Consider the following 20,573-nt stretch of genomic DNA (forward strand, 5'->3'; position numbering starts at 1 on the left):
TGCATCTGACTGTCTTTGTGCATGGTATTGGAAGGGATGATCAAGGCTGCTGTGTTTTACTTAGGACCATACTTTTGAGCGAAAGCGTGGTCAGAAATTATTACAGAGTGAGTATAACAACTAACATATGCTCATTATGGTAGTGTTTCTCCTATAAATCCTACTTTTCAGGGTTTAGTATCTCATCTGTTTCAAATCGCACTGGAGTAAAACTTGGTTTCCAGCCCAGATGCACATTTGTTTTAAAAAAATATATATTTAAATAGGATTCATTTTCAATTTAGAGATCATCAAGGAAACAAAATTCTCAGGAGTTTCTACTTTTTTTTGGCCTCCCACCAGGGCCGGTGCAAGGACGTTTCGCGCCCTAGGCGAAACTTCCACCTTGCGCCCCCCCCACACAGCCCTGCGGCAGCTCCCCGCCCTGAGGCAACCCCCCACCCGCGGCAGCACCCCCCCCAGGGAGCCGTACAGCAGCTTCCCACCCCAGCTCACCTCTGCTCCGCCTCCTCCCCGAGCACGCCGCCCCCGCTCTAATTCTCCTCCCCTCCCAGGCTTGCGGCGCCAAACAGCTGATTGGTGCCACAAGCCTGGGAGGCGGGAGAAGGGGAGCGGCCGCTGCACTGGGAAAGGGAGTCTGAGCCGCACGTGTCAGTGCGCCGCCGGCAGCCCAGCCCAGGAACACTGTAAAAAAAAATTGGGGGCACCGCTTTTTGGCGCCCCCAAATCTTGGTGCCCTAGGCAACCACCTAGTTTGCCTAAATGGTAGCACCAGCCCTGCCTCCCACAAACTCAGTGGGCATATTGATGGTGGTATGTGGTATTAGATGTTTTTGTCCAATATATTTACTTTCATTTTCATGTTTCCATAATGTTGTTTTTATAAACTACATGAGAATAAACTTCTGAATTTCCAGGGTTTTGCAAAAATATTTCTGTGTAATATTGTTGCATGTAATGATGCCCAGTTGGTTGCAGTACACTATTAATATTCAGAAGATTGATCACAGTAAGAATTACATGCACGAAATCACGCCCCATGCTGTGTGGACATGCAGAGGTTTAAAGAGAAGTATATACTTCCCTAAGTCTCTCTGTGGCTTCTCTGCATCTAAGTCAGTGTAGGAGTTGGGAGGATTGGGGAGTGAGTGGAGCCTTGGCTCCATTCTTCCCAACGTGCCAGCCAGCACAGCTGGACAGGTTTGGAGAAGTAGTAATTTGCTACTTGTAAAGACCATAAACAGATTACTACTCTTCTGGAGCAAAGGGAAGGATCACAATAGTAAAGTATGATTCCTTACCTGTGCTTCTCACAACTACATACCATCCTTTATGAAGAGTACACTGAAAAGACAGAATCTAGCCCTAAAGACCAAATATTTCCTTATCTCTATGTGCACTGATTTCAGTTGGTAGTAGGTGTTAATGCAAAAATCAAAAGCAGTATATTTCTTTATTCCAATTTATAAACCTCCATGGGCACCTATCTAATGATCACTGAAAGTTACATACATTAATATAAGCAACAATCATACAATATAATATTATAGGTACAGCTAGTAGCAATATCCACAGCTTAGATTGTCCAACACTTTCCATTATAAGACTCTGTTTTCATTTGCTTATAACTTTGTCAAACTTTAACCATTTGGACTGAAATTTTCCATGCTAAGTGTCTGCTTCAGGTCAAAGTGGCATTTGTTTGTTTACGTTTTGTTTTCTAATTTCAGCAAAACAGCCCAGCCACTTCTGAGTAAGAGGTTAGAGGAAAATATGTTGTTTTGCCCTTGTTAAAAGTTTCTTACAACGATTTCACTGAAAAGCTGTAGTGACTTTGTGCTTTGAAGCAGGGAATTCAAATTTGGCAAAAGGCATTGTTGTCAGGGATGTTCCTTTTGCCATCCCCATGAACTTCTGCCCAAATTTGGCCAAGAGATAAGCCTCTAAAATTGTAGTTTGCACATGCTCAAGAGAGTTTTGTTATGGTTTGGCAGCATTATTTTCTGAGCATTATTTTCTCAGCATTACTTCCATACTGAATATGCTCCACCCCACAAAGCTCCTACATATCAACCAGAATGAGTCTGTTCCATCCCACAGATTGACTGAGCATGTACCATCCTAGGGGCTGAGCAGGACTTTCCCTGCTGTTGCTCTTCCTGATTGCCAGGGGCCACTGTGGTACTGGACACCAGAACTGAGAGCAGGGAGACTCTTTCCTGTACTGTTAATGCTCCTCCTGCTAATATTAAGGCAGTGTCAAGGAGGAGGAATCTTTCTAACTGAAATGCAAACGGGTTAAGAGCAGAGATCAGAAAAAAGAATGATAGAACCCAGCAGCACCTAGAATCAGAGGGAGCAGAGATAGCAGCTCAGGGAGAGATAAGTGCACAGGAAGGCAGAGGCAGAGGCAGAGTAGGTGTGGACAGATACAAATGGTACTCTAGCCACTAGAACACATTTCCCTGCAGAACATAGAATTAAACCCAGTATTCTTGAGTTCCAACATTCCTCTGCTGCCAAAATCTAACTGTGAAACCAAGAAGGCAAATATCAGGGGGTAGCCGTGTTAGTCTGTATCTACAAAAACAACAAGGAGTCTGGTGGCACCTTAAAGACTAACAGATTTATTTGGGCATAAGCTTTCGTGGGTAAAAACCTCACTCATGTGAGTAACTCCCTGCTCTCCATGTGTCAGTATATAATGCCTGCATCAGTAACTTTCACTCTATGCATCCGAAGAAGTGAGGTTTTTACCCACGAAAGCTTATGCCCAAATAAATCTGTTAGTCTTTAAGGTGCCACCAGACTCCTTGTTGTTCAAGAAGGCAAAGTATGCATCTCTGTATGACCAGTGAATGAGGCAATGGTCCTGTGGAAAAAATAGTATGTGATCATGTAATTAAAAACTGTATCATAAAACATGCACAAGAGGGGTGAATTAAGGTGGCACCAGCTACCTTAGTTCTGGCATTTCCTAACTTCTGAGAATTGAGCAGTGCACCATATTATTTAACTAACAGGTTTTTTTTGTATGTAACAATCTAAAGGGCTGATCATCCTACCTTAAAACACAACTATCCACCAGCAAACACATTGCTAAAGTATAACACACAGGACCAGCTTGTAAACCCCTTGTTCACACTGGTGATCAATTACCCAGACAGGTAGTTCCATTGGTCTCTCTATTTACCAGTGTGGACCAACAGTAAACAAGCTGGCCCATAATAAACCCATCCTATTTTGTATTATTGGCTAGGACTCAGGGTAGAATAATATGGTAGCTAGTGTACCTTATGTGATAAGTTCATTGTTATGTGAGTAGTTTTGACAGCAGTGCCACTGCAGAATTTTATAATCATTATTTTTATGTAGAGAAAATAGCACTGCAGTTAATAGGACATTAGTACCCTTAATTTCAACAAAACATATCAATAATAAGTGGGTATATTGTGTCGTGATATGTAGAAAAGTATAGGTAAGCAAAATGTGGTTGCTAGCACATCAGATGTGGCCCAATCATCAGTCTGTGATCAGTTGTGCCTCTGAGAATTAATCTTACTATACAAAAATGTCCCTACATAATATTGTACAAAGTCACATTTCAAAAATCTAAGCCATTAGCTCCATTGTTTGCAGTAATGAGAATATTTTTAAGTATATCACATAATATTGCATGGAAAGTTACTGAATAGTAAAAATAACATTGTTTCTGGTGTATTATATTCTGTCTACCCTGAGGGACTTAGACTGGCATTCTAAACAGCTTCAAACAGCCATCATTTTCAAAATAATCAACCTGCCACAGAAATGTGTCTCGCTGTCATCAAAAAATAGAATTTCTCCCCCAAAAATAAAAAGGTGAAAGAATGGCAATATTGAATGTAATCGTTTAAATTTCAATATCTCACAATCCTGCATCAAAAGGGAGAAAAAAGGTAAGGGTAGTATTTTTGAAAGTGCTCAGTATTGGCCTAACTTTGCTATCATTGACATCAATGGGAGTTTTACTCTTGAGTTCAACAGGTGCAGTTAGGCCATCACTGAGAACTTTTGAAAAATCCTAGCCTAAATCTTTAAAGTATTTCTAGTGTAGTTCTTTTGTGAAATATGTGACATATATAGAATGCATGATGGTTTAGTGTGACATAGTGGTTTTATTGGTAGCCATTTGCAATCACTGGTTCAACTCATTTGTGACTTTATCTCCTGAAAGTAGAATCAGACCCACTGAATTAATGGAGTGTCCTGATTTACACCAGTTTAATTGTGATCAGGATCCGGGGTATTTTGTTTTAAATAGAATTGGTCTATATAGCTGTCTACGGGTTTTTTTATGATTATTATAACTTAACTAGTGCTATTCATTGAACACAATCTTGAAAGATTTAGTGTTAAATGGATACATTGTGTATGCAAAACAGGTTAAATTCAGTGTACTAAATTCAGGGTGTACTAAATTCAGAGTGAATAATACTGTCCTTATGTTTTAAAACATGTCAATTTCTCTTAAGCTATCATTTGTCTTAAATATTTAATCAGCTCAGATAAATGTACTTCATTTGGCCTTAACTGTGTGCCACAATAAGATAAGAGAAAGGAAAGCTAATAAAATAAAATTGTAAGGTGAACCAGAAGATATGTTTCAGAATTTATTATAGTTTAAATAAAATGTATGAACATTTTTTAAAGTGGATGTTGGTATAGTATTGTTTGGCTATGTGCAAGGGACAATGTGTGAATAGAGGCTACTAAAGGAAAGCTTTAGTAGTTGGAGATTTGGTGATTTTCTCTCATCTAAGATTCCTCCATTGTGTCTGTGTTTGTTTTTTATGTGAAACTGATTTGAAGGGAATATGATATAAGTGTTGCCTTTGGGCACTGAAAAAGCTAGTGGCTTAAGATGCCAACGTGGGATAGTGTGAATTGTACTCTGAAAGGGAATTAGAAATCACAAATTTACACTTCCTGAGGGCCCTGTCTTAGAGAAATCACACCGATGTGGGTTATCAGAGGCAAAAGAGGTGAACAGAAGAGTGATCCCGGTGAATGAAAATTAAACGTAGTTATTTCCCTCCTTCCTCCCCCCCCCCCATGTCTTCCTGTTTCCTTTTCTCATTTCAAGTCATTTAGTGACCTAGAGTGAAATAGACAAGAATTGACAACACATGCTGTTACTAGCTGCAGTGTCTCCATTTGATCCCTAGACATGGGGGGGAAGAAATCCAATGGTTATACTCTAAATATGACCTATGTAAAGATAACAGGCTTGATTTAGTTGAAACCGAGCCCTTTCTCCTGTAGAACTGATCACAGTGCTGCGTTTCACAGGCAGGGGAGATGGGTTTTTCCCCTCTCTCTCGCTTTCCGCACAAAGAAAACGTGGGTCGATACCATTTTTATTGTTCTGCTGGGGTGGATTTGAGCATTTTGAATGTCTAATTAAATCGGAGGCTGGTTTAGTCTTTTTTTTTTTAAGGGCAGAGGGTGGAAAGTCCCATTCAAACGACCCCTTTGGCTTGGGGTTAGCCCGGCACTGTTGCCCCCAAATAAAAAAATACAGGGAAGGGGGGAGGTCGATGGGGAAAGGTGAGTTGGGCTGAGTGATGTCTGGAGGGCGAACTCGTGTCTCTTTGGCGATGTTGTGGGCTGCTGTGTTGAAATCCGTCCCTCTGCTGGAGCTGAGGCAAAGGCAATAGTCGGAGGCATCTGATGGTGCCGTTTCCAGGGTGAAATTTCCAAGGCAGATCGTTTTTTTTAAAAAAAAAAAACCTTTAACAAAAATAGCCCGAAAAGCAGAAGATCCGGCATCTCCCAATGCAACCAGTGTAACCTAGACAGACATTTTAAAGCCATCTGCATTTAAACTAACCACGCACACAAAAGAGACAACACTAACGACCACCCCAAAAAACAAGGAACAAGAGACAGACAGAGCTGGTATGAAAAAGAAACAAGCCTGTCTCCCCCCCGGCTCCCAACCCCCATCAGTTTTTGCAGTGATCTGATGAGGCTAGGAAGTGGCTGGCCGGCCGTGCACAAGGCTGCTGCTGGTAGCAGAGGTACAGAGCTAGGCGAGGTTTCAGCATGAAGAATGCTGGACAGCTCACTGAACGCAGCCTAGCCGTCTCCCTGCCTTTTCTCTCCCTCTCCCCTCGCATTACTGTACAGCTGGAGATGCATCTAAATTAAGTCCGATTGAACAACAAGTAGATCTCTTCTGTCCGGGAACTACCCTAGACTCTCCTCTCAATTAAACTGCATTTTCGCTTCATGGAATTGACCGTCAGGCATAATTATCCCGATTTCTCTCTCTCTCTCTCTCCTTTGCAGGAACGACTCTTTGGGAACCTGGTCCACCCAGGGATGTAAAACTGTGCTTACCGATGCATCCCATACGAAATGCTTATGTGATCGTCTCTCTACCTTCGCCATTTTGGCTCAGCAACCTAGAGAAATAGTAAGTAACAAAGAAAAAAATCCAGATTTAATGCAAAAGCAGGAAGATTTGTTGTCCAGCTTCTCTGTCAGGTAGATTTCAGACGTTGCATCGATGAATTGTTTAAATACTGCAGGTTGGCAAAATGTTGTTAGTCTCCTGTTATCTACAGTAGCTCAGATAAATGAATTCCAGATTCTGTGATATAACTAAATCCTAGTCAATTTCGGACGGCTTCCATCTCAGTATTTTATAGGAAAGCCTTCTAATTGTAATGCAAATGTGTTGAAAACTTTCATATTGAACGATTATCAACTTAACAGCCTTTTTCAAGGGTGTTATCCTTTCAAGAGGAATGTAGAAGGTTTTATTGCTGTTAGTAGAATGAAAACCCTAGATAACGTAGTTAAACAGATTGCAGATCTGCATTGGACATGTTTAGTACAGGTTTTCTGTGTTGTCTGTTGACATCTTTAAGAAAAATAACAAAGTTTGCATGAAAAGGTGTGACATAAAATGTAGAAGCAACCACTCTAGGTATTACTGCATGTAAAAATAGTCTAAAAAGCAAATCGTTTTGAAGTTGAACCCAAAAGGGCAATAATTTGGTTTTTCTCTTTTTGAAAGTGTATGATCAGAGATTGTTTTTAGCAGTAAGCTTCAGCTGTTTGGAAACAAAGTGGTTGAAATAAAGCATGACTTTCTGTGTAAAATCTGGCCTAAAAGTACATTAGTCTTAGCTCTTGTTTGGTTGATGAAAGATATCTTGATAAAATGTAATTTACAATGCATACTTGAGACTTTTAAACAGCATATTGATAAGCCATATAGAATATCCTGTCAAACTTTTAGGTCTAAATCCTTTAATTTGCATTAGCCAATATCATGTTAATTTTAGAATACACACAGATATCCCTAATGCATAATAGTGAGGTCTGAGACTAATTGCTTTACAGCAAGTAAGCAAGTTTGTTTTTTCAAGGTCATGTATTTATTTTTCAACTGTTATTAATTCAGAATAGCACTGATTAAATAATTCTAGATTTCCAAGTTCTTCAGAAGAAGCATACAATATATTTGTGTTCCCTTATATTGCCATTTCTTCTATATGATCAGAGGCCCAAGAAAACTAAGCATCTGAGAATACTGGACTTCAGACAAAGTTATTAAAAGTCCTAAAGTTTGGTAATTCTGCAGTGAACTGGAATCAGATCTTGGATAAAGTACTGGATGATATTTAATAGCTGTCAATAAAACAAGCTATTTGTTTAGCACATTATTTTCAAAATATTTCTACCTTTCAAGGAAAATACGTATTTAAATTAATTTTAACTAGAGTGCCTTTTAAATCTAAATTAATATTGTGGAGTCCTACTAAGTTCTAATATCATCATTTGCTTTATTTTACAAAACATTATGTAGTGGTATATTAAAACATTTTAAGGTTCTAAGGCCTCTCTGGATGGCATCAGTAATTAAAGAGATCTCAGAGATGTGTATGGATCAAATTGGGAATTAAGTTAGAAGGAGTACATGTCTGCTTCATACCTAATATTACCAAGGCTGGCTATGATACAGTAGCTGTTTTAGGCATTTTCCTTTTTATTGCTCTTTTCTGACATTTTAATTCCTGAAAGATGGTTTTCTCTCACAGTAGTTTGTTGTAACCTACAGATCATGGAATCATCTGGCGCCCCCTCAGTAACCCTAATAGTAGGCAGTGGTCTCTCATGCTTGGCTTTGATCACTCTCGCAGTTGTCTATGCAGCACTATGGAGGTATGTAATTGATGACATGGTTGAATGGAAATGCACAATTGTTTGGAATTAAATTAGTAGTTCAGGATGCCATTAGATGTGTTCTTATCTTCTATATGTAGTAAATAGTAGGCATTTTTAAACAAAATAGCTATACAGTGCATGCTGCAATTGATCTGTAATAAATCTGATTAATGTAATTGATTTGCTTGTCTGTCCTGGTCTACTGGTGACATTATAGTCCATACCTTCTCTCTCCTCTTCAGTATTAATGATATTGCCCTTTCAGTGCAGTAGTCAGACAGCTAATAAACATTTTACAGGATTCCTCCAGAAGTGAATTCTTATATTTGAATTAAGGCTTATGGCCTATTTCCTGACCCACTTCTCCTCCATTTACATTTGAACATGAGGTATCTGTGTAATAAAAACTACATATGAAAGTCACACAAGTTTCAGGTTTTGCAGGTTCACAGATGTTCAGACTACTATGCTTGAGTATGCACACTTCAGCTGCATCATTCATTGAAGGGCACAGAATGAAGCAGTATGCCTTCAAAAACATGTTTGATTGGGACTTTGTGGCACAGTCTAATACTGAACTTGTTTTGCACCTTAGGGACCCCTAGGATCATAAATGCAACTGAAAGGCATGGAGGAATTCAGTAGGAGGGGGATTTAAAATAGCATGATTAGTTAGTACAGAAGAAGAGTGAGAAGTATATAAAATAATGAGGGACAGAGTCAGCAAACTAGGGACAGCTATTTACCCTTTCCCATAATATAAAAACAAAAGGGCACTTAATGAAATTAAAAGACATCAAGCTTAAAAGGATGGAAAATGTAACATTAACCAATGGAATATGCTGTCACACGTTATTATTAAAATAAATAGCTTAATTACCAAAATAAATAGCTAAATTTCTCTGTATGAGAGAGAAAGAGAGAGAGAGAGAGAGAGAGAGAGAGAGAGGATTAGACATTTTTGTTTAATATAGAAAACCTGGTTATTCCAGCCAGGATAAAATATTATAAGGATTATCAACCATCATGTCTTAAGGAATTAACATCGACCACCAATCAGTTCCTCATCACAGACCCTACTGCTCCTCCTGCCCAGCTTCAACCTGCCACATTGTCAGTGGCCCCTTCTTAACCGATTTATGACTGGGCAGACCTCTGTGCAGCCAACCAGCCCCATTGGGATCTTCAAGATAACTCAAGCTGCAGCAGCAGTGCAGCTCAAACAATGACTCACATTGTCGAGGAGTGCCCGCTAACCAAATGCAGTGGTGGGCTCCAAGAGCTCTACTTGACCACTAAGAACACTATTGCTTGGCTAATTTTCAAATGCTAAATAAAGAAATAAGAAATAAACTGAGTATAAGATGACTTCAGGAAGTGATTCCCAACTCCCCAACTGCAGAATTGGCTGGGTACATTATGGGATTGTTGCTGTGTCTTGTGATGTATCTAGCATTGTTGGAGACCCAGTATGAGGCTGAATGTATTAGTGGTGGTTCCCAGTAGAAGGGCTTCTAAGCTGGGAAAGGAATTGTTTGATGTGACCTGAGAGGCATAAAAACAGGGTTTGGATGAAACTGAGAAAAAGACAATTTAGATTTAAATCAGGAAGTATGTGCTAAAAGTGAGGCCTTTTTAACTGTAGAAATGACCTTTGAAATTCCCACCATTTGAGTTATTTAAAGCTGGAGTGAACAAAGCTTTCAGGAGTACGCTTTAGTCAACAGTCTTGCATTGGCAGAAAGATGAACAATGGATCTAATAAGGGTTTTCCTGCACCAACTTTTGTGATTCTTGGTTCTTGTGGGCTTGGTTATGTCACCCTTGAAAATATTTTCAAGAAAACCCCTGCAATTTGTCTGGATTAGCAGTGTCTGCTCAAAAGAACTTTGGAATAGTAACATTGCTGGTCAGAAGAAATAAGGTGCATTAGCAAAGCTGCTGAAAGCTTGCACATCACCTGCCTGGCTCAGGGCAATGCTGTGGGCCCCTAACTTTCCTGAGCACTAAATCTACCCACACATTGAGTAGCAAAAAACTGTTCTTGTACCATGTTCAAATCTGAGCTTCTTCATAGTTCCAGGGTGTTTGATGTTGGGTCTGGTTCAGGTCCATCACTAATAAGGAGTTAGAGTAGTAGTATATAGGCAAATGCATTACCCTTTTAGTATTCATCTGCCAAATCACACACAGCCTTGGGCATTATACTTTTTTATTTATAGGAGGAACGTTTCTTGGGTTGTCTTCTACTCTTTTTATTAAAAGTGTAATGGAATCCTTAACTTATAACTAGGCAACTGGACAGAAAGGACAATGATTTGTTTTCTGTCCAAAGCACAGCACCTCAAACTACCCCTCTTCACTGTGCCCTGAAGTGTCAGCTGTGGTTATGCATGTAAGGCCCAACATGGGGTTTAAACCCATGACTTTCTGGCCCCCTGGAGACATAGCATCAACTGAGCTGTACTGACAAAGTAAAAGCTATAAATAAATTGCATAATTTTCATAAAATCTGGGCATCCACAGCTCCCAGTGATTTAAGTCAATGGTATTGCAGAACACCTCTGAAAATAATAATACCAGAGGGGTAGCCGTGTTTCTTGAAATAGTCGTCATTGTTTTGGCGTACTTCAGCAAATAAAACACGATGTAGCAGAATAAGGACATTTACATTTTTAAGAAACCAGTTGATAGTTATTTTGTTATCCTATCAACTATTTTCCTAATAGACTTGTAAAATAAATAACATAACAAAAGTTGGCAACAGGGAATATGTAATGCTCACTACTATAATTTAATATCTACCAGTACAAAGATCAGCTATCTTTGCTCTTTGGTCATATGGAAATGAAGGACTTATTGTATTATCACTTCTGCACACAAATTATTTTGTAAATGTAGTTTAAACTTCAAAATTAATTTATGTGTTATAATTATCCTAATAATGTAAGTGTTTAAGAATGCACTGCCATGTTATGATCTACTATACTGCATCTTAATTGATATTGTGGGCTGTATCCTCAGCAATGGAGCTATTTCGAATTGTGCCAGCTGTGGATCTGCCCCTCTATGAACGCTCCCATAGAGGAGCAGACAGCAGAAGAAATTATATTACTATTGATCTGAATTTATGCAGTCACATTATTATCAATATGATTCATATCAATAATACCAACAGCTTATAATGGAAGCACTGATAGAATCTAGCTTTAATGTCTTGAGACATTCTGAGGGAATTATAAAATATATAATGGAAACAAAAACTTTTCTAACTGGCACATTATTTTGTATTAGGAGGAGATACCAAACAAGAAATAATGTAATAGTTTAATAGAAAATTCTCTCTTGAAATTCTGGTAACAGACATTTTAAAATGTCACCCAAATTTCTAAGAATTGCATTCAAGTATTTATGGTTGCTTATCTGTTATGATAATATTTTCATTTTCAATGGCTTTAGAACCTTTTTATTCTATATTTATTTGGACAGGTACATCAGATCTGAGAGGTCAATAATTCTAATTAATTTCTGCCTATCTATTATCTCATCAAATATTCTTATACTGGTTGGACAAACTCAGACACATAATAAGGTATGATTGATTATATTGACTTTGTATTTTAATATCTATTTTTTTGTGTTTAATTTGGATACAAATCTGTTCTCACAGGACTAGAGAGTTTTTGGTAAAATATTAACAGGCAAAGGAAATTATTTAATGTTTCCTAATTTTTTTCCTCCAAAAATCCCTTTTGGTATCATTCCTTTTGGACATGCTGTGTTCTCTGTGGTAGACTTGTGTGTTTTATAACTAAATTTCAAAGCTGAAATAGTTCAAAGACATAAAACATCAAAAGCACAAATTCTGGCTCATTATAATAGTTGTAATAGGATTGTGCTACAATGTTGTCTTTTTTTTGTCTTTTTATTAATACACTGACACTCAGAAGGCAAGTGTAAATTGCTTGAAAGTTAGAGTACAACTCTTGAAAATGTGCACAAGCAGCTATACTCAGATCCTGTAGCAAGACTGTATGGGTACCAGATAAATATAGATCTATTAAACCTTTGATTTCTAATGGATATAGAATAGTAATAACCTTGTGCATCTTGTTTATGTACAAATTGCAGAACTGACAATACTCACAACAAAACCTGGTTTCAGAGTATTAGTGGTTTCAGACTATCTTTATCATATGTAGACACTTCTATGTACTGGGTCATCACAAATCTCTGAGTGATGCTGGGTAGCTTTTCCAAGCAACAAAAAGCAGTTGTTTAAAATTAAATAAAACAGTTCAAATGGTTTAGAAAAACAGAATACTATATTTTTCTACATCAAACCTAAATTTCAGACAGTACTTGCCTTCATCCATCTCCATTACTGTCATTCACTTTACAAATCTGTGCTTAGGTATTTAGCTGAATATCTCCACTTAGTCAATGAGGGGCAGATGGCAACATGCTGAAAAATGTACCTCAAAATATATACTTGTAGAATAATTCATAATATAATATTGTATAAGTATTTATTTGGGGCTGCAGAAGGAAGTCATGTGAATCTCATTGACTTTAAGAGGAGTTATGCAGCTAAGGGCTTCGACTAAAATTTTTTTAAGTGCACAAGTGACTTAGGAGCCTGAGTCCAACTGCAAGTAAGTGGGACTTAGACTCCTAAGTCATTTCATTACTTTGGAAAATTTTACCCCAGAACACTAACTGGAAAAGTTTTATATTCTACTTTATTATACAGCAACTTGCATTTAATTGAAAGGAGAGCTAAAGGGGTGATAATCCCACTCCAGCAGGTGTGTGCTTGGATCTGGGGAGCCTGGAACCAAGGCAATCTTTAATTCAACTCCTCTGACAGCCACAGCCCTATTCATTCCATCAGTAGCACTCTCATTTTCTGAGTTCCAGAAAAGTGTTTGGATGTTTTCTCAACTTCTTTTGAGAATAAGAGATCCTAAGAATGGAGATCTTCTGAGGCAATTTGTGAGAGAAAAAGAGCATATTATGAAGTCTACATTTCAAGGTGTTTTGTGGTCTGAAAAGCTGCTCTAAAAATGGACATTTTTCTGTCCATATATGCTCTCTGTAGTCCATATGTTGTTCTTGATACATGTGCAGAACAACCATTAATGAGGCTGTACGTTAAATGGATCAAGGGCAAAATGTGGTTCTTTGTTTACTGATTCAAACTGGTTTTTATACTGCGTCCACTGCAGAGCTAGTATACTGTAGCTCCAGAAGATCACCATGTGTATGCATGCATCATGAGAAAAGTTGCCAGCTAATGCCATGATTCAGCAAAACTCTTAGGCATGTGCTTAAGTCTCACTGAAATCAGAGTAACTGAAGCATATACTTAACACATGCTGAAAGGCATTTATGAGGTTTGCTGAATCCCAGGGTCTAAATTCTTCATGCCAGAATTTTTATTTTTGATGTTGATATACGAAAAAAGAACCCACATTTAGATTTCAGTGCCAACGGCTAGAGGGGGAAAAATCTTAGTTTGCCTTGTTAACTGAGAAAATTTGATCCGGAAGAGGCAGAAATAGAAAAAAAGATCTGTGTCTTAACCATTGTTTGAGAGGAAAAAACCTTTTGACATTAGCCTTTTATATGAGTTATATTAATACTATTCCCTGGTAATACAAACAGGATCCAGTTGCGGAGTTTATTAAAGGTGTGGGGGCCAAATGCTACAGTTTTTACTCAGGAGAAGGTTTCATTGAAGTCAGCAGAAATTTCCCTGAATAAGGACTGCAGGGAATTGACTCTTGGAGAATAGGTGTTGCTGCTCTGGTACTTCAGAAGGAAGGGAAGCATTTTAAACATTAAATATAAGAGGACTTGTCTTCATGTTGTGTAACGAGAGAGAGACCTGATTTACTAAGTTTGAATTCTATACTATCCTATTCTCATTTTTGTACCACCACCATCACCATGGTATCTGATCACCACTAATCAGTATCTGTATACTAATCCCAACACCTCAAAGTTCAAGGGTATTCACATTTTATGGTCCATTATATAGGCCCACTTGTTCAATTTATTATTGGACTTAGAACTGGATCTGGGTTTAGGATAGGTTTAGATATGGTCAGGGTCCAGTTCTAGTAGTAAATTGGAGCAGTGTGTAAATTAAGCAAAATGAAAATACAGTGATTACAGACAGCATGTTGTTATCCTGGTTTACAGATTGTAGATTTCTCTCTTTGCATTAATCAATTTACAGACCAGTTTTTATTTATTTAAAAACTGTTCCAACTTTAAAAAACTTGTACTTCTGTGGGGCTATTTTTGTGCACAATGGCAATTTGTGAATAAAGGAATCATGACTCTTGCACTGAATAAGTGCAGATTATTTCTTTTTTTTTATTTACTTTAAATATACCGTAGGTATTCTGCATATTAAAACTAGCAATAGTCTTTTAAGGCTGAGTGGTTATTCATGGTTTGATTTTCGTTGTGTATGAAGAATTAATGAAGACTAAGTGAGTTTGAAATGCTGTACTTTCTCTGTAAAAGTATGTTCTGTCCTTTTTTTCCACTAAAAAAGGGTCATGATATTTCACACAGGCAAAAATGGACAGTGTACTGATAGGGCCATATAAAAGTAGTCTAAGTTCTTCAAAGATGGAATAGCTTTTATATTTCAAATACTCAATGTTTAAAGGCAAAAATTCTTCCCTCTCAAGTATTTCAACTAGAGGGTTCAGACATTAGACCTGAGGTGTAGACCATGGAGCTTTTTCACCTGTTTTAAGATAGAGAGGGGGGAATAAAGGATGATGATTGTTGGAAGATTTGGGATTGAATAGCTGTTTTCACCAGAAAAGCATTTTGCTTTGATCTCTTCATAGTGAAAGATATTGTGCAGTTTCTTAAAGGAGACAGGAGAGAATCAGTCAGCTAGTCTCAATATGTTTTCCAAAGAAGTTTCCAAATGCAGAAAAATCTTGTTGAAAATTCTCTTAAAACATGCATAAGACATGTGTAGAGACTCCTGTTCTCTCAAGTACCTGTTTTGAAATAAAGGTTGTTGAAGGCAGAATTTTCAAAAAGGTTATAAAGTTTGATTAAAAGTTTCTATGATTATGTATCCTGATTAAATATAATCAGTGTTGCACTTGGAAGGAGATATGAAGCGTGTTAATTTATTGTAACATTTTGATACTTCTTTCTGCTTCTTGGTTTCTTTTCTTAGGTAAACTTGTTCTGTATCAAATATTAGGCATATTGCTTTACTTAAACATGGGGATATTTCTAATATGATTAGTGTGCTGAAGATACTCCTTTCAATTCTGATTTAAAACTCATTAATATTGGTATTACGGGCCTGATTCAGAATCCATTGGACTTAATAGTAAAGATGCCATGTTGCATGAATAAGCTAACAGGACAAATAGATGTGTGCTTTGTCAAATACTAGAAAGTGTCCCTAAAACCTACACAAACACTGAGTTTTTGCTTGGTATAGACTACCATTTTGGGGGGGAACTATATTTCAATGATTTGAAGGCTTGATTATGTCATGTAACTCTTTCCATATTATCTGCTTGCTGTTGCTTTCCTTGCCATCAAGAAAAATGGCTGCATTTCTTCACGGCATGGACTTTGTTGCTTGAAACTATAAATCTTGATTATGCTCCAGCGCTAACTTATCAAGTAGGCTTTTTCCCTCCTCCCAATAAGGTACTGATAGGTATTGTCCTGATTTTTTTTTCTAAATTCCCTTTTTAGTTTCTGAATGTGCACATACTAAAATATCTGGCTTCATTAAGAGTTGCATTGAAAATAAAAACACATTAGTCATCCGAGATAAAAAAATATTGTTTTCCTTAGGAAGAAAACAGTGCTAAACAAACCACAAAAATACATTTTACAGGTGGGGGAAGTTAATTCTTTTCCATCTTTCCTGTTTTTATCGTGTTTCAGAGTTAGCTGACTGCCCTGTGTGGCTTTTGAGAAATAGGTGCATTTTCCAGAGTGTATGCTCTTCCCTTCATGCACACTTATCCATTCTGTTAGTTGTAATAGGGTGTACATATGCCCATTAAGGGAAGATTATATCCTTTAGAGTGAGGTAGATGATCACAGCATGTTTAATTTTCTGTATCCTCTCTAATTGTAGCCTAGGGTTTGTGATGCTCACTATTGCAGCATTTTGGTGATAATCCCTTATTTACATGGGTTTACAACTCAGCCATAAAGTCTGCTTTGTGTTAAAACTTGGAGCATATTTTGGGGCGGATGGGTAGGGCGGGGGATTTGAATATACTCTTTGACCATCTAAAGTACAAAAAAACCTAATCATCAGTTTGCATAAATGCTTTAGGAATAAAAATGGCTTAGAAACCAAACATGCCTGAAGTGTGGCAGATCATTAACCAATTTGGATTAGATCCCTTAATTGTTTGGACTGGATGAAGCTATCAAGTTACTTCTTTTTACAAAACAGATACCTTTATGCTCCCCTCCACCCTGACACATGGCCTGGAGCCCATGAAATTACAAAGCAATGGAAAAAGCCTCAGAAGCAGCAGGAGCCAGTGTAACATGTCCCCTCCTCACTCCCTGAAGTAGCTGGCTGTGTAATTAGAGCTCACCGGGGGATTGAGGAGTCTCCATGGAGGGGCGGAACCAGGGAGCAGCACTGTGTGTGGCATGATTCCCTCAGATATCCATGTGGGTATTAATTCTGCTTCTAGCCCATGTTAACTGTTGCACCCTACCTGAAGCCACCTTATAGAAAGGGTTATTGTGGAGGAAGAGGAACCAGTAGCAGCACAGCAAAGAAAAAGCACGCAAGAGCTCCAGGGCAGCTGGAACACACACATGTGAAAACAACACTGAGGTTGTGCTAGAAAGCAATGAATGAAGAAGGTAATTTACAGTTGAGGAAGTAAACTCAGAGCCTAAACTGGTGACTTCAGTGGAGCATAACCAACTAACTCCAGCTGAGGATCTGGCTGCATAGGTCCTCCCACTCTTGTGAGCACCAGGAAGCCATTTTAACCCCTTCACTGGTGAGTCTCACCTCTGCCTGTGTGTGGAATTTGAATGCAGTGGCTCTTTGAAGGACTGGTACAGCCATGTCATTGGAATGTGTCTGTGCTCCAAAGACCAGCAAACAGAGTGTATTTTTTCTATGTGCTGTACATTCAGGAGCACAGAACCAATTAACTGCAGTGGAGCCCACTTAAATGAATACCTGTTAAAGTATTAGGCTTGTTTAAACAATGCTGCTTCCCTATGCCAAACTCTGACAAAACCTGTTAACTTTAGGTGGATTAGCTCACTACTCTGAGACTTTTACGAGTCTTTCTGGGGAGCAGACCCTACATTGTTCTCTCCTAACTCAAGATGAGTACACAGGTTGTCACTCCCACTATATACCTGCCGTGGAGGCAGGGCCGGTCCAAGGAAGTTTCGCGCCCTAGGCGAAACTTCCACCTTGCGCCCTCCGCCCAGCCCTGCGGCAGCTCCCCGCCCCCCTCTGCCCTGAGGCGCCCTCCGCCCTGAGGCGCCCCGCGGCAGCTCCCCCCGCCCAGAGAGCCGTGCGGCAGCTTCCCACCCCAGCTCACCTCTGCTCCACCTCCTCCCCGAGCACGCCGCCCCCGCTCTAATTCTCCTCCCCTCCCAGGCTTGCGGCGCCAAACAGCTGATTGGCGCCACAAGCCTGGGAGGCAGGAGAAGGGGAGCGGCCGCTGCGCTGGGAGAGGGAGTCTGAGCCGCACATGTCAGTGCGCCGCCGGCAGCCCAGCCCAGGAACACTGTAAAAAAAAAATTGGGGGCACCGCTTTTTGGCGCCCCCAAATCTTGGTGCCCTAGGCAACCACCTAGTTTGCTTAAATGGTAGCATCGGCCCTGCTCGGAGGACAGGAGAAGGTTCGATTTGAAAGCACCAAGCGCTCTCTTTCTTAAAATATATCAACTGTAGCAGTCAGTTTGGGATTCTGTAAACAAATTTGACTTTTAATGTTACAAGAAAGAGATTACATAGAAATTAGAAAGGTGTAAATACTACCAGTGATACTCAGATTCCTGTTATGAACTCTGGTAAGCTATTCTAAACAGCATTACAAAAAAGGGGGGGAAATAGTCTTATTACAGGCATTCTGAAATTTTATAGTGATTTACCCTTGTATGACTCAGGGTCACAATTGCCCCATCATACAGACATTTTATCATACTGCTTCCAATATGGAGTTTCTCTGTCCATGTCTGCTAAGGTCTGTTTTTAATTGCTACCTCTCCTCTGGAAGTCACCCCCACAACCCTCAGGATAAATAGCTCATCCCCTCAAACACCTGTTTGAGGAGTTTCTGGCAAGCTATTGATGACTCAAGCTACCTATTTTTGGCTTCACACATTCTTTCTGTTCCTTTTGGGTTTGTTTACTGGATTCCAGTTCAAATTGCAAAGTAGTCAATGGGAGGTAGATGAGACCTGTAAAGCCCAGCACAGTTTAAATGCTCATATGTTTGATTCATACTATCAGATTTCAGGGGGGAAGCACTTCGTTCCTAAATAGAAATGGTGAAACAGGATTTTTAAGTGCAGATACGACAGTAACAGACTCCATAGACTCCATTATAATAATAATTATAAATCAGCATTCAAGTATTTGGTGATTTTTCATCCTTTGGTGGGAAGCAGCATTTTGCTTGTTACTCTTCCACTGTGGGCGGCACAGGCAGTCCTCATATTACAACAGACACAAATAAATCCATTTGTAACAAACTAAAATGGATATAGAAACACAATACAGCCTTTGGTAAAATAATGCATTGTAAAAGAATAAATTCTGGGCTAAATACAATAGAAAACGGACATAATAATAAATCTGTTATTCAATATTCTTCCTTTGTACAAATCAAAACATGTTAGGAAAATATAAAGTCATTTTAGAAGAATAGCACAAGATGCTATTTGGTGCAATAGGGTTATCCATTTACTCTACTAGGTTTCTTCTATACTTCCTTAGTGTTCCTCATTGTCTCTATATGTATTCAATAACATATGGTAAGTTTCAACCTTAAAAAATGCTGTCAGGTTCATTTTTACAATTTTAAATTTTTGGTTTTCACTCTTCTATCTAAGTAATAGCTTCTTAGGGCCCTGATCTTGCAGTTGTCAAGGCATTGGAAATACGCTTATGGACAATGACTACGCAAGTGGGCTGATTAGAGACTTAAAAATAATTATTTCCTTGACACATTTTTCCTTTCCTATTTAATAGATATAGGGCTGGATCCTGTCACCCTTACACACATGAGTAATAAGTAGCAGAGATCATACATATATAAGGTTGACCGAATCAGGTCCAAAGATGGCTCATATGCCAATACAGCAAGAGATTGTTTACTGGTTTGGTTAGTTATCATGACTTCTGGAAACAGATCTTGCTAGTTAATCAATGTTCCTTTTATTCATGATTATTTTTTATTTTGCTGCAGCGGATTAAAGATGAGAGAATCATGTATATGGGAGAATCATATACATAGTTTGATCCAGTCTGAGAAATTCCTAAGTGATCAGTCCGGTCCAGTATCCTCTCTGTGACAATAACCAGTACCAGCTACTTTAGAGGAAGGCACAAGAAACCTTGTAGCAGGCAGTTATGAGATAACCTGCCCTTCTGTTGGAATAGTTGGTTTTATTTATTACATTGGTTAATTTGTGGTACATTGAAGTCAAAGTGATATTTAGGATCTGAAGGAAATTTTCCACCAAATGATAACCATTCGCTGGAGGTCCAGTTTAAGATCTAAACGACTTGACAGTGTCTGTGTTTTGATTTATTCCTCTTCTGCTGTTTTTGTCAGAATTTAGATTAAGTAAACTTTTATGGGTAAATAATTATGTGCAGTTGTGCAACTGAATAGAAAATTATCCTAGGAATAATTGTGAAAGAAAAACTGTAAAGTTAAAGTTAAGAAGCACTGCCTTGGAGTATAATCATGGCCTTTCTTAATGAATGGAATGGTGAGACTTTTCAGAACCCTGCAGGAAACTTACATTTTTGTAATAAAAAAGGCCTCCAGCTGTTAAAACTGATAATATTTCTGCAATGTCAGAAAGTTCAGCCTGCACTAGCTTTGTGGGTTTTAAAAACAGGTGAAAAAACATTTTAATATCTCTTTGTTCTGAAGAAAATTGAAGTGTATCTGGAAGAAAGAGTCCAGCAGTTGGAAGGAAGTGTGAATAAGGTTGGCACAAAATGTTTTACCACCAGTCAGCGATTATATAATTGGAAATCATTAGAAGAACTGCATGTAATTTATGGTGTGTCTTTGTATTTCATAACTATCACATCTCAGAAACATACTGTAGTTGTT

At 38.6% G+C, this 20,573-nt stretch overlaps 1 protein-coding gene across 8 annotated transcripts in view; it reads left to right on the top strand.

The window, feature by feature from the left end:
* The window catches only part of ADGRB3 (adhesion G protein-coupled receptor B3), a 602,553-nt gene that overhangs the window by 485,743 nt on the left and 96,237 nt on the right, over positions 1-20,573 (top strand). For all 8 annotated transcript variants that reach the window (XM_008178161.4, XM_005280089.5, XM_008178164.4 and 5 more), the window contains 3 exons: positions 6,334-6,460; positions 8,114-8,217; positions 11,710-11,812. In XM_008178161.4, the coding sequence (XP_008176383.1) occupies positions 6,334-6,460; positions 8,114-8,217; positions 11,710-11,812 (334 nt within the window). The remainder of the gene's footprint in view (positions 1-6,333; positions 6,461-8,113; positions 8,218-11,709; positions 11,813-20,573) is intronic.

The sequence above is a fragment of the Chrysemys picta genome, chromosome 3 (assembly GCF_011386835.1).
Source record: "Chrysemys picta bellii isolate R12L10 chromosome 3, ASM1138683v2, whole genome shotgun sequence".
Lineage (NCBI taxonomy): Eukaryota > Metazoa > Chordata > Testudines > Emydidae > Chrysemys > Chrysemys picta.